The sequence below is a fragment of the Chaetodon auriga genome, chromosome 10 (genome assembly GCF_051107435.1).
Source record: "Chaetodon auriga isolate fChaAug3 chromosome 10, fChaAug3.hap1, whole genome shotgun sequence".
Lineage (NCBI taxonomy): Eukaryota > Metazoa > Chordata > Actinopteri > Chaetodontiformes > Chaetodontidae > Chaetodon > Chaetodon auriga.
In genome coordinates, this window is record NC_135083.1 from 22190749 (window position 1) to 22203343 (window position 12595).

At 42.9% G+C, this 12595-nt stretch overlaps 1 protein-coding gene across 2 annotated transcripts in view; it reads left to right on the forward strand.

Annotated features, from left to right (window-relative positions):
* Window positions 1-12595, forward strand: part of LOC143326616 (plexin-A1-like) — a 249698-nt gene that overhangs the window by 159856 nt on the left and 77247 nt on the right. For both annotated transcript variants that reach the window (XM_076740331.1, XM_076740332.1), the window contains exons 10-11: window positions 41-241; window positions 11411-11507. In XM_076740331.1, coding sequence (XP_076596446.1) covers window positions 41-241; window positions 11411-11507 — 298 coding nt within the window. The remainder of the gene's footprint in view (window positions 1-40; window positions 242-11410; window positions 11508-12595) is intronic.

Here is a 12595-nt window from a genome sequence, read left to right on the forward strand (position 1 = left end):
CACGTCTCAGTTTCTTTATTCTTATTTTTCTCATCTCCAGGAGTGTCCTCAGATCCTGCCCTCCACCCAGATCTATATCCCTGCAGGAGTTATGAGGCCGATCACCCTGCTGGCCCAGAATCTGCCTCAGCCGCAGTCTGGACAGAAGAACTACGAGTGTATCTTCCACATCCAAGGCAACACGCACAGTGTGCCGGCTCTGAGGTTCAACAGCACCAGCATACAGTGTCAGAAGACCACGGTAAGGAACAAGATATTACAAAGCTTTGCAGCGGAATTACAGCAGTTTACAGATGTGAAATCTCCTGTAAGATCTGCCCACCCGATAGATGTGAGTTTACGTATTGGCCAAGGTGATTGTTATTGACTGATTACCATCTCAGACAATCCTGATCAACAGTCTCACTGCTCTGACCAACCGTAGCTGTTTGATCTGTCAGCTGGAGCTCCATTCAGGACAGCCATACTGGTTTAACCATTTGGAGGCTTCACAGCTGGTTAGCCGCGGTGTGAGACAGCAGTAATAGACCAGTGTGGCAAAGACTTGAAACTGAAGTGTATGGCCAGAGGGACTGACTGTCGCAAAGCCACTCTCTCTTCATTCCCACTCCTCATTCCTGCCTCTTAGCCCTCAGTCAAACTGTCAGTGCTAATAGGGAGCGACCATTTCAGCAATGTTAATTTCCTCAGCTCCAATCAGGGCATGAGGCAGAGGGGAGACATTTTAACGACACCAATTATGACTTACTTAACAAGACATATGATTAACATGCGAGCAGCACACCACGGCACTCGTTCACAGTGATTGGTCCAGCAGCGAGTCCTCGCAGTTAAAAGGCAACAGGAGCCAGTGTGTGGCTTTGGCAGCTTCACCGAACACCTTTTCTTCAGCCTGTCATACGCTTGTCAGGGCCTCCGGGTCATTAAGCCGGCTGCCGCATTACCACTGGGCTCGGGGGCTCAGAACACATCACTGATTTGAGGCCACTTGCTGTTTTTGAACTCTACCCGTTCGCCCACTTTCTCCCTACAAAGGGAAACGAATGGGCTCCAGCGTTGTGATCCTGGAAGTCAGTCTGTCGCTGATGTTGGATGGTGACACATAAAATAGTTCAAGGGCACATTATTGAAGTAGATTTCCAGATTGTGATGATTGCTCCTACACTTCTTTTATGTTTTGGAAAGGTAATTTGTGCATATTTGGTTCTGCGTGTTTCTGTAATTGCTTCATGCAAGTGTGAGTGTTCTTTGAGATTTGACTCTTAAGGTTGTTGTCCTGAGTGACCTGACTACTTTAAAGCCTATTGCACAGTGTAAAACTTAGCTTCAAATACAGTAATTGCTGTGCATCAAGTTGAATATTTGAGTAAATTGGTCAAAGTCTGATGCACAGTTCTTTTCCCAAAGGTATTCTGGCTTTTATTATCGAATTACTCCATATACCTTCGGCACACTGAGACTCTTTCTTAGAAGTTCACTCCTAACTTCATCATTGCCATTATAACCGGTGCGTTTAAAAAAAACGTATAGCTTGAACCCCACAGCTGTATGTTGGTTATGTTTTGTTCTCTCTCTCTCATTTTGGGTCTTCTGAAAGCCTCCCATGCCACCAAACACCAGCACTCACTCCAAAAAATGGCGTGCAGTTTGCATCCCCAGTGTTAGAGAGACTCACATTCATTACTACACCAGTACGACTGCACATAGTTGCTGATGCTGGAGGACAGAGACCTTCCTCAGCAAATCTGTGACGCACTGACAAACTGAATGGATGCACACACACACACACACACACGCAGATACACGTTCACTTCTTCATTCCTCAGTGCACTTTAATGTTTTGTTAAATCCTGATGTTCTTTCTGTAGGAGGCAGGAAAAATAGTAACTATACCAGCATAAACACGACTGTTTATAAGGCTAGACAGAGGGGACTGAAGTGTGTGTGTGTGTGTGGGTCTCTGTGTGTGTGTACCACTGTATGTGTGTGTGCAAACCCATGTGGTGATGGGCCTCCTTCTCCCCACACCCCGCCTCTTTGCTCGTCAGGTGGGACTGTGATAGGATCCAATTAAGGGAGCTGTAGATAAAATGATGATGAATTGCAGCAGCGTGGTAGACTGATGGACACAAACACACACAAGCGCAAGCACAGGCACAGACACACACACACACACACACACCAGCGTGGCAAACCGCTAAAACAGAAAAGAGGGAAGAAGCAAAAAGACAAAGAAGAGCGAGCCAAAGAGGGGGTGGGGGAATTAGGACAATGACGACGCAACAGAGAGTGTGATAGAGGAGGTAGAAAGAGGTAACGAGAATGAGAAGAATGAAGAAAGACAGAGGGGAGGAAAGACTAAGCTCAGTAAGCAGACTGGAGGAAACAAACAAATGAGGGAGAAACAGATGGAGAGAAATGTATGTGGAATATAAAAGATGTGCATGTTTGAGAAAGTGATGCCGAAAGAAAAGAAAATCATGAGCCGTGCAAAAGTGGAACTGCTGAGATTAACGAGAACGGCAGAGGGTGGAAGGACAGTTGGGGCAGCGTGGACTGGTTACAGAGCCGTTCAGCCGTGCAGCGTTCACCTGTACAGCACAGGAGTCAGGCAAGTCAGTAATGGAATTATGTGTCACATTGTAGGACATGTTGGGGAAATATGTTTGGACAAAGCAAACAAGGCACCTGCTTTTCCACCCAACAATTCCTGTTCAACGTGCCTTTGAGCAAGGCACTTAGAAAAGCAGACCAGCGTTAATGTTGCGTTGTGTTTTCTCATACAGGACGAACTGTTGGCACACTGTGCAAGCTTGAGTTGTGGTATTAATCACATGGAACAAACCAAATTCACAGTCTGTCAGTGTTCTTATTGTTGTATGGTAATGCAGTTTGAGTGCAGATTAATTTGAAACATCTACATTGCATTACCTGCGCAACTTTGATAGAAACGAATGCAGACTTGATGTTCACTGTGATGGATGACACAAATCAAGCAAGTTTCAAGTCTGCTGTATGAATTTCATACCATGCAGAAAAGAGGCATTCTGCAAAGTTCAGTTACTGTAATTCACTATGATGAGAACTACTTAGCATGTGAAACGGTTGTATAATGTCTTCTCTGGTGCTCGAGGGAACTGTCTAAAGTCTGAAAAATAACCCTGATTACATCATCAGGGCTTGGGCTCAGAGCTGGAAAGTTTTTAACGGAAAGCCTACAGTACGAAAGTAGAAGTGTGGAGGAAGAAACACACAGCATCTGATTTAACACTGTATCAAGCTGCATTGTGGGAATTGTAGGATGTAGTGTTTTTGGAGCTTGAATATATAAGGGACTAAAAGTCAGGGCGTCTTGGATTCCAATTTTTTTTTTTTTTTTTTTTAATCTTAAAGCGTCTCATGAGTCTCCCAGCTTTATGGATGCGCAACACTAAATCACTCTTTAAAAGTATGCTTTTAAAGCTACTTAATTCAGTTTTTTTTCTTCTCCTAATTCCTGTAGGGGTATGTAGTGTATAATGGATTTTTCCTGAAAAAAGCTGCCTACATCTGGAGAAGACACTGATGAGCACAATAGAAGTGGGCCAAAAACAGTAAAGTTACGAGTCTTAAAACCAAAACAATGAGCTGTAAGAAGCTAAAACGTTCCTTCGTGATTAGAGCTCCACAGTTGGGTCATAATAACATAATTTTCTGTGGGTTCGTCACTGCTAATGCCTCCTTGTATATTACACATAGTCATCTGAGACATTTTTAATACTGAAATATTGATTAGTGCAGCTTTAAGAAGATACAAATTTTAAAATGCACTGGTATATGGTCCTCTAGCCCAGGTGTAATGTTGTTGTGCAAGTAACTATGTTCTATGTGTTAATAGGAAAAATGAGAATGAAAGAGTTAATACAGGGGATCAGTACACACAGAAGATCCATCTGTGATTGAGAACCTGTGTACTTGCCACCATTGTATTCAGTAGTCTCAGAAGGGAGGTGTGTGTGTATATGTATCGCAGCTGGCTATGACTGGTACAGTAGAGTAATAAATCACAGAGAAAATTAGCCAGCAGTAGATGTACACTCATCCATTCAATCTTACTGTCTCTTTGTGCATTATTTAGCCCCGCGCCAAACATGGAAACATTGAACTTGCATACTCAAATACACCAGGGATCCAAAGTATGCATGGATGCACTCTGGGCTGTTCACAGGAAAACACACACTGGTGAGCACACACACTCGGGGGCACACACAGATAGGATGCATGCAAGCTGCGTGGATATCTACTGGTTCATGGATAACACACGCAAACACACACACGTATACGTGGACACACACACAAGCATCCTCCCCAGGGGTTTGGAAACCCAATGTGAAGCAGACATATGGAGATTCTCCACATGATCCTCTTCCTAATCATGTGGAGCAGACGGAGACTGTAGCATCAGCAACAACCAGCAACCTGCTTTACATGATTTATTACACTGAGGCACATAGGCTATCAAACACTGTGTGTGTGTGTCTGTGTGTATGAACTTCCCACTGTAAGTCCATGCATCTGGCACTGTTGTGAGCAGCATAGTCAATTTTAGCAGGATGACAGACTGTTTGTGTTTGTGTTTTCACAGCCCACAAATTGGTCTAGACATTGCTGAAGTCTAGACTTTTCCTACCTTTCGCTAACATGCTACATAAAGTACACACACCGTTTAACACACACAGTACCTCCACACTTCTACTACACAACCTCCTGCCTCTTACAAAATGCATTCATATACCACTAATGTGCTATGCCTAATACATTTTGACACAAAGGTAATTAGTTCCAAGCCTACTGTGGGTTCAGAGACCACATTTTTTTAAAAATGTCCATGAGGATTGACAATCTAATAGAAGAGGGATTTTAGAGGCTGTACGATTGCACGTGAAGTTAGATTTAAAGATGCGCACACTGGGCACAATTATCTGACAAATCACCTGGTGCAGCAACTATTTCTCACGAGCAAGCTAGCTAAGAGCTAACATATAAGTTTTAGTACATTGGCTGTTTGGGGAAAATCAGCACAGCCTGCATAAATGTTCCCTCTGGTCAAATTCACAGGAATGACTAGAGGTGATAATTTGCTTTGCTTTCTATTTAAATGCACCTTTATACTGCACAGAAGTAGGGGGGATGTTGGACTTCGACACCACAGAGCAGGGCCTGTGGTCTGTTGTTAGGCGTTGGCTAATACACAGCACTGAGTTGTGGTCGGTGAAAAATGGATTATTTTGGTTAAATATTGAAAAGATCGACGTGCACTGCATGCTTCCAGGTAGCGTAGACTTTGTCAACACTTACATAATGCTTTCTCGTACCTAAACCAAGCACTCTGAGTTGCCTTAACATAAACCATTAAAATCCTTCATCATCAATCATGCTTTAGTTGCCATGCACAGATACTGTTGGAGGAAAATGTTGGGTGAAGTGTGAGACCTTATTATTTACAGTTGGGTTTGAGTGCAAAAATAAAAACATAGAATTGAACAGACACATGCAAAATTGTTTGTTTAATGAAGCCGATGACTTGAACTGAACTGAAGTGGGGGACTTGTGTGTGTATGTGTGCGCTTGCGGTGTATTTTTAACACTCGCTCAGGTATCCTTCAACATGACTAATTACATGAGGGTGACCTGCACATGGACGCGCACACATATACACACACCTCTCCGTTTTCCTACCTTCTCTCCCTCACCAGCCAGCTGCTCTGTTTTGTTAACATCGGCAGTTTTCAGTCCTTCATACGCTCAAGCATGTACGTGCGCACACACACACACGCAGACACCAGCCGTATCTATTCATACAATCCGTGGAGACATGCAATCCATGGAGACGATTCATGTAGCGAGAGAATAAACGAGTGCAGGAGCAGATAACGAATGAACCCGCGCCAGGCTGGTGTGTTACTGTAATGAGGCCAGGGACGGCTTTGTGCTCACCTTGTAGTTTTTACACCTCCTCCCCTCCCTCTCCCTTTTTTCTCCTCTTGTCACCTCTCCTCCCTCTCTCCCTTGTCCCCTCTCATTGCCCCTCCTCGTCTCTGTACCTCTCCTCTTTTTTATCTCCTCCTTGTGTAAACTCACTTTCCTTCTTCTGTCCTCCACTCTTTTATGTCTCATTTGCTCTCCTCTCCCTCTTTCTCATGTTCCTCCTCTCCTCTTGTTGTCATCCCTTACCAGCTCCCACTGCCTCTCCTCTTTTCCCTCTTTGCCATCCATTGCTTCTAATCTGCTCTCCTCCTTCCCTTAATTCCACTCCTCTCACTTTGCCCTTATCTGCTCTTCAGCTGTCCTCCACTTGCATCCATCCAACTTTTCTCTACCATTTCTCTTTCTCCTACCATTCCCTACACCTAACTTCCTGTTCTCCTCTCCCCTCCCATCCTCCCTTCTCTCTTCCCCAGGGGGAATACACTATGAGTTGGCTCAGGTAGATTAATTACATGCAATGACATGGAGAAGCTGGCCAGAGGCTTCAGTAATGAGTCTGATTACTCATCTCCAGCAGCTCCGGGCACTTAGGGGAGGGAAGTCAGGATGGCAGGCCAGCAGAGAGGCCGCTCAGTATGGGGAGAGCAACTTTTAGCTACAGGGTTCCACCAATACAGAGCTTTTAACTGCGCTGGTGCCACTTCTAGATCAAAGCTGTACCAAGAGTCAGTGACATGCCTATGGTCAATAGCTGTTCAATTCAATAAGTAAAGTTCAGTAAGTACCCAATATTTCAACTAGAAGGCGTCAGTTTTCTGGAGGACAAAGCCAAACCTGACCATATACTGTATATATTCATAGCTGTCATCAATTATTCAAACAAGCTGTAGCCCAGCAGGACAAACATCCAATCACCAGTAGACCACGGGAATGCCTAGTATGGAAGAAATCCGACATGGAAGCCAAAGAGGTATCCCAGAGCGGGATGGCTGAGAGAGAAAAACATAATTAAATGCAGGAAATGTGGAAACCATGAGCATGGATAATAAATCACAAACATAAAAGACAGCAACGGTTTTTCAGTAAGCCAAAAGCTTTTAAAATACAGATCATTTAAGGTAAAGTTGCTTTCATCCTGTGAGTTAAAGCGGTTCAGATTGGTCAGACATTTGAAATACAAGCTCATTAGCTCCAGTCAGACTGCAGTCCATTGCATGTCTGCATATTGGTTGAACTCTGTTTCCTTCTGGAGCTCCAGCAATACAGGATGTACAGTACATGTAATTACATTACATTCACACAGAGCCAGAGAGCTTCTCAGAGTAAAAGGCTGAGAAGGAACAGTAAACATGATCTGCTGTGTGAGACGTACGGTGAAGACTTTAGCGTTGAAAAATTGTGGCATTTACTCGAACTCGTATTGTACCTCATCACCACATCATTCACAGTATTATGCATACTGGAAAAGGTTGCATGGTGACAAGGAATTTGAAACAAGCTGCAAACAGTCAAACAAGTGAAGCCTTACCGTGGGGAGATCACCCTGTCCTCTCTGTAGCACTTTAAGTCTTGAAACAAGGTAGGATTTTTAGTAGTGGTCTTATTTTAGCCATCGGTTTTCTGTATTAAACGTATTAAAACACTTTGGCTTCAGCATATCCACAACTCGATAGCCATCACTCGATATTGAAACACAGATCCTTTAAAATGTTAAATTGCCATTTTGTGAAGAAAGGTTCAAGTAGAGGTAATGGCTTCAGCGGTGTTCCATAATTACATGTACTTTCATGCCACAGTTATAATCATGATGTCAGGGTATTGGTGATTTTCAAAAGGTGACTGTCTAATTTTGGAATAAAGCTCTGCATCTCTGTCTCAGTTTGACTTCTGTCCATCCAAAAAAAAAAAAAGGAAAAAAAAGCGAGCTTCCATTGAGAAGAGAAAATAAGAGACTGTGACAGTGATTTTTGACTAAATGCCACTGCATTGTTGAGAAGAACCTCCAGGACGTTTTGTGGAGAAGTAGATAGATTTTCCTAAAGTGAAATATAAGTTGTGGAAAATTGCCTGCCTTAAATATCAGGTGCCACCCATGCTTCTAAATCTCATTAGAGGAGAATTTTAAATTTCAGAGGTCGGCGTGGAGTAATAACTGATGACTGACAAGACCAGTGTGATAAATTATTAAAGTGTCACCCAAACTGAATGCTCCCCTGATGTGCCTCTATTATTTTTTCTGCTAAATTTTAGCCGTGCTGGTGGCATGGCTCTATGGATGACAGGTTTGGTTTGTCCACCAGTTTGGTCCACATTAAAATATCTCAACAATGACTGGATGCATTGCCATGCAGTTTTGATATAGACATTCATGGTCCCCAGAAGATAAAGTCTCTTGACTTTGGTGATCCCCTTTTTCTTTAGCGCCGCCATGACGTTGACATTTGTGCTTTTGAGTGAAATGTCTTGACTACTGTCGGACTTACTGCCAGAACATTTGGTACATAAATTCATGCTCCCTTATGATGGATTGTAGTAACTGTGGTGATCCTCTTCAAGCTCCATCATCAGCCTAAAATGTCAGTTTGTGATATACTTTATGAACAAATACAGTCTCAGCTATGTTTTGAGTTTAATGCTCATTTAGCGAATTTTAGCATGCTAACGCACAACACTGTGAAGGTAAACATTGTCATTGTAAGCATGCTAGCATACTGATGTTAGCATTTAGCTAATAGCACCAGTGTGCTCACAGAAAAGGTTCACATAGCCGTTAGCATGGCTGGAGACACTTAGTCTTGTTCACTTATGTTTCTTTAATAATGACAAAAGCTACAAGATGAAATTCGTATCTTCCTTGCAAATTCCCTGTGACACCTGTGGTTTAAGTGGTAGTTTAGTTCTGAAGTGGTTTTTAGCTTAACTTAAATCTCTCTTCTGCTTCATATTTCTCCTCCTGCTGCTGTTCAGTTTTTAAATCAGCTTAAATCTTATCTTTTACACCAAAGTGTCCCCCGGGAAGAGAGTTCGACAGTGGGTGATGCTCAGTGTGACTGGGTGGTGTCACAGTGTGGTTTGTGTCGGCGTTTTAAACCATGTGACAGTATGAATAAAGCATGATGTGGCGGGCAGCAGGGTGGGCAGGGACTGACAAGAGAACAAGCTCACCCAGTGTTTTGGTGACGGCAGACAAGTTGAAACCCTTAAAGTTTAATGGGGGCCACGCCACAGAGAGTGGGGTAGCATGTGGGCGTGTGTGTGTGTGTGTGCGTCCTGTGGTTTCACGGAGGCTGGAGGCTGCCATACACAGGCCTTTAAACAGTGGGACATAATGGTGATGCTAATAAAGTCAGCAGCCTGTGATGGATCAGGGTCACACTGAACTAGTGGGACGGGAGAAAGACCAATCAGCATTTACTTTGTGGCAAAAGAGTGTTTGGGTTGAATCCCTCTGCTCTGGAGCTGCTGACCTCCCGGAATCCTGTGGTTTCGTTGGCCTGTGTTCCTCTCAGCTTCTGAACTGTCTCAATAGAGGCATTTGTGTGCTTGAGGTGCAATGTGGCTGCATGCTTGCAATGTCTCCTTTTGTTTTCCTCTTGTTTAGGTTCTTCTTTTCCTCTTCTTCACATCTCCGTCTTGTGCAGGCTGTAGGCTGAACCAAAATCACTACTGTAACACCGTGTTTTGTTTTGAAAAAGGTTTTACACGTATATCAGAAGCTTAATATCTTCTTTGCTGCTGTACAGACAACCCATGCAGCTCATTATATTTAAGTAGCCCCACCCTTTTAGTCTGTTAGCACCAGCTCTACAGATTCCATGTCTACAAATCTGTGTTACAGCTTCTCAAAAGAACTGCTAAAGATTAATGTTACCAGGGTGTCCTCATGGTTGGTTGAGGTGTGTGCCAGGTGGCTGATCACTTTGATTCCAGCTGTGGACCTTTGATGCGCATCATGCTCCTCTCTTTCCTCTTGTCTCCTGCCTGTTTTCTGTCAGCCCTTCAGGATGGCCTTGAATGACTAAAAGTAAACCAGATAATGTAAAGTATCTACGAATCTTGGCCATTATGAATTATTATTTGTAAAAACTAAAAATTTGATAGTTGATCAAAACCACAATATTTCTCCAACCAGTCTGCTTCGTTTCTGGTATTGCTGCAGAAATGGATGTATTATTTCAGAGCTGCTGTAACACACTGTGGATCAAGGCAGCTATCATTGTACCCATTGTCACTGTAACAATAGTCGTCATTAATACCTCTAACCTTTAGAGGGCGACTAGCGTTCCTACCTGTAAGCTACACTTTCATTGTCTTGGTTAAGCAGTAGGATTTGATGGGAGACCCACATGATGCTGGAGATTTCAGTTTTCAATATTCAGTGATTTAATTTGAAAAAGTGTTTAGTTGCTATTAGTATAGCTGCCACTAAAAGTAATGGAATTGCAGTCACAACACTGCTGTGACCCCTTGTGGCCATGCAAATAATGACCGTTGTCTCCGAGAATACACATGCATTAGATTTACAAAATAAAATCCAGGAAACAATGTCATTTACGTCAAAGCAAAGGAGTGCATTTCTGTAAACATACTAGGCTTGTTAACTTTGACTGTTAGTGGGAAAATAACAACTTCAACTTCAGATTTTGAATGTATGTACACACAGGACAGCCCCATCAAGCATGAGCGTCTTTATTCACTCCAGGGATATGTGTGGTATTTGAGCCATGCTGGTGAATAAGAGAAGAGTGAGGAAAAGTTTTCACTGTATCATTAGTGCGTGTGTGTGTGTGTGTGTGTGTGTGTGTGTGTGTGTGTGTGTGTGTGTGTGTGCATGCATGCATGTGTGTGTGTCTCAGGCCCCATTGCCCATTGGGATGGTCGAATCCCGTCTATCAAATCCAGTGTGTCAGGGAGCAAATTGGAAATGCCAATTTCACTTTACACTGCTCCGCATCTTATCTCTCCCTTACCCTCATCCCACCATTTAGCTCATGCGTAAATGAATATGGTCCTGTTGCACATCTACCAGTGTCCGACGTCAGGCTGCTTTCACCTCTCTGACCACTTCTCCTCCTCCTCCCCGTCTTCTTCTCTTCATCCTTCACCTCCATTTTCCTCTCATCACCCGTCTTGTCCCTTTCCGTTTGTCCTACCTCATCTCCTCTCCTCCCTTCCCCTCCGTCTCCATTCTTCCATGCCCATTCAACTGTAACCCCATCTGTTATTTCTCTGTGTGTATTTATGAAATATGTCTGTTTTGGTAAATATGAATTTATGCATGTGTGCATGCTCGGGCTGTATCGCTGTCTGCGATGAACAAGCCAGGCCGAATCACAATGCAAATTAAACAATATCTCATACAATTCCCAATTTGCATTGACTCCATTATAAATCAACAATTTCTCACACGCTCCTTGTCTTTCTGTTTCTCTGTCTGTCTCAGTATGACTACGAGGGCAGTGACATCAGTGACCTACCGGTCGACCTCTCCGTGGTGTGGAATGGAATCTTTGTCATTGACAACCCGTTCAACATCCAAGGTACAACTTTTTTTTTTTTTTCTCCGTGTAACCCTCCCTATTCTCCACTCTCATTTTGGCAGGGCATTGTGGCTTTCCAAAAATTTGAATCAGTCCTGGTTGTTTATCTGTTGGTAATGATTTTCTGTGAGGCAACAATGCCGTGTGCACTCTTTTCCCCAACATAAGAAATCTGTAATTTCATTTTTTGACAGCCATCAGGGAGAAAGGTGAAAGTGTATCCGCTTGGAAAAACACTATTCTTGTCTCAGGGATAAAAAGAGGGGCAGAGGGAGTGATTGATGGATGGCGATGATAACAAACAAACATCCAACACAGAAATTAATAGGGATGGATGTTCGAGAGGAAGATAAACAAATGGCCAAACCAACAGGCAGAAGAAAGGATGTAGGGGAAGAAGGATGGGGGGATGACAGGTTGATAAATGCACCATGTAATGGCAGGGCTAGATGAGAGTAAAGGGGATTGATAAAGAAAAACAGAAAGCGACATGGAGGGATGGCATTTATTATTTTTAATCGCTATTTGTGCATGAAGTAGAAAACTATTACCAATTCTAAATTCTTTATCAAGTGTAATATATTGGGTTGGGGAGGCTAATGATTTTAGACGTCCCATTACACAAGATAATGTAAGTCTTGCTCTCAAGTATGTCATACAGTGTTTTGCAAAAAAAAAATGTTCATGTCTTGAGTCAGATTAACTAACCTTTCCTACTCTGTTCTCTCCTATTCACTATTCACTTCAGTCTTTAGATGACACACATGCACGTTTTAATCTCACTTCCTTTGTGTTCCATCTGACCTCATTTTGATAAATGTCAGACATGTAGTTCATTTTGCAGATTGCTTGGAAATTAGTTGCTTATCGGTCATGACCTAATTTTTCTGCCTGTGTTATTTTGTTTAAAATATGCTCCTTTAGGGTTTCAGTCTGTCTGTGCTGAAAGATCCTTTCTGGGGATTAAACATCCTGAGTTTAGCATGTGCTGAGAAGTATAGACAAGATTAATAATCACATTTCTGTGCAATCAAGTAGATGGAACCTATTCTGCAATTTCAAACTAAGGATTTGATGACTTTTCCTAA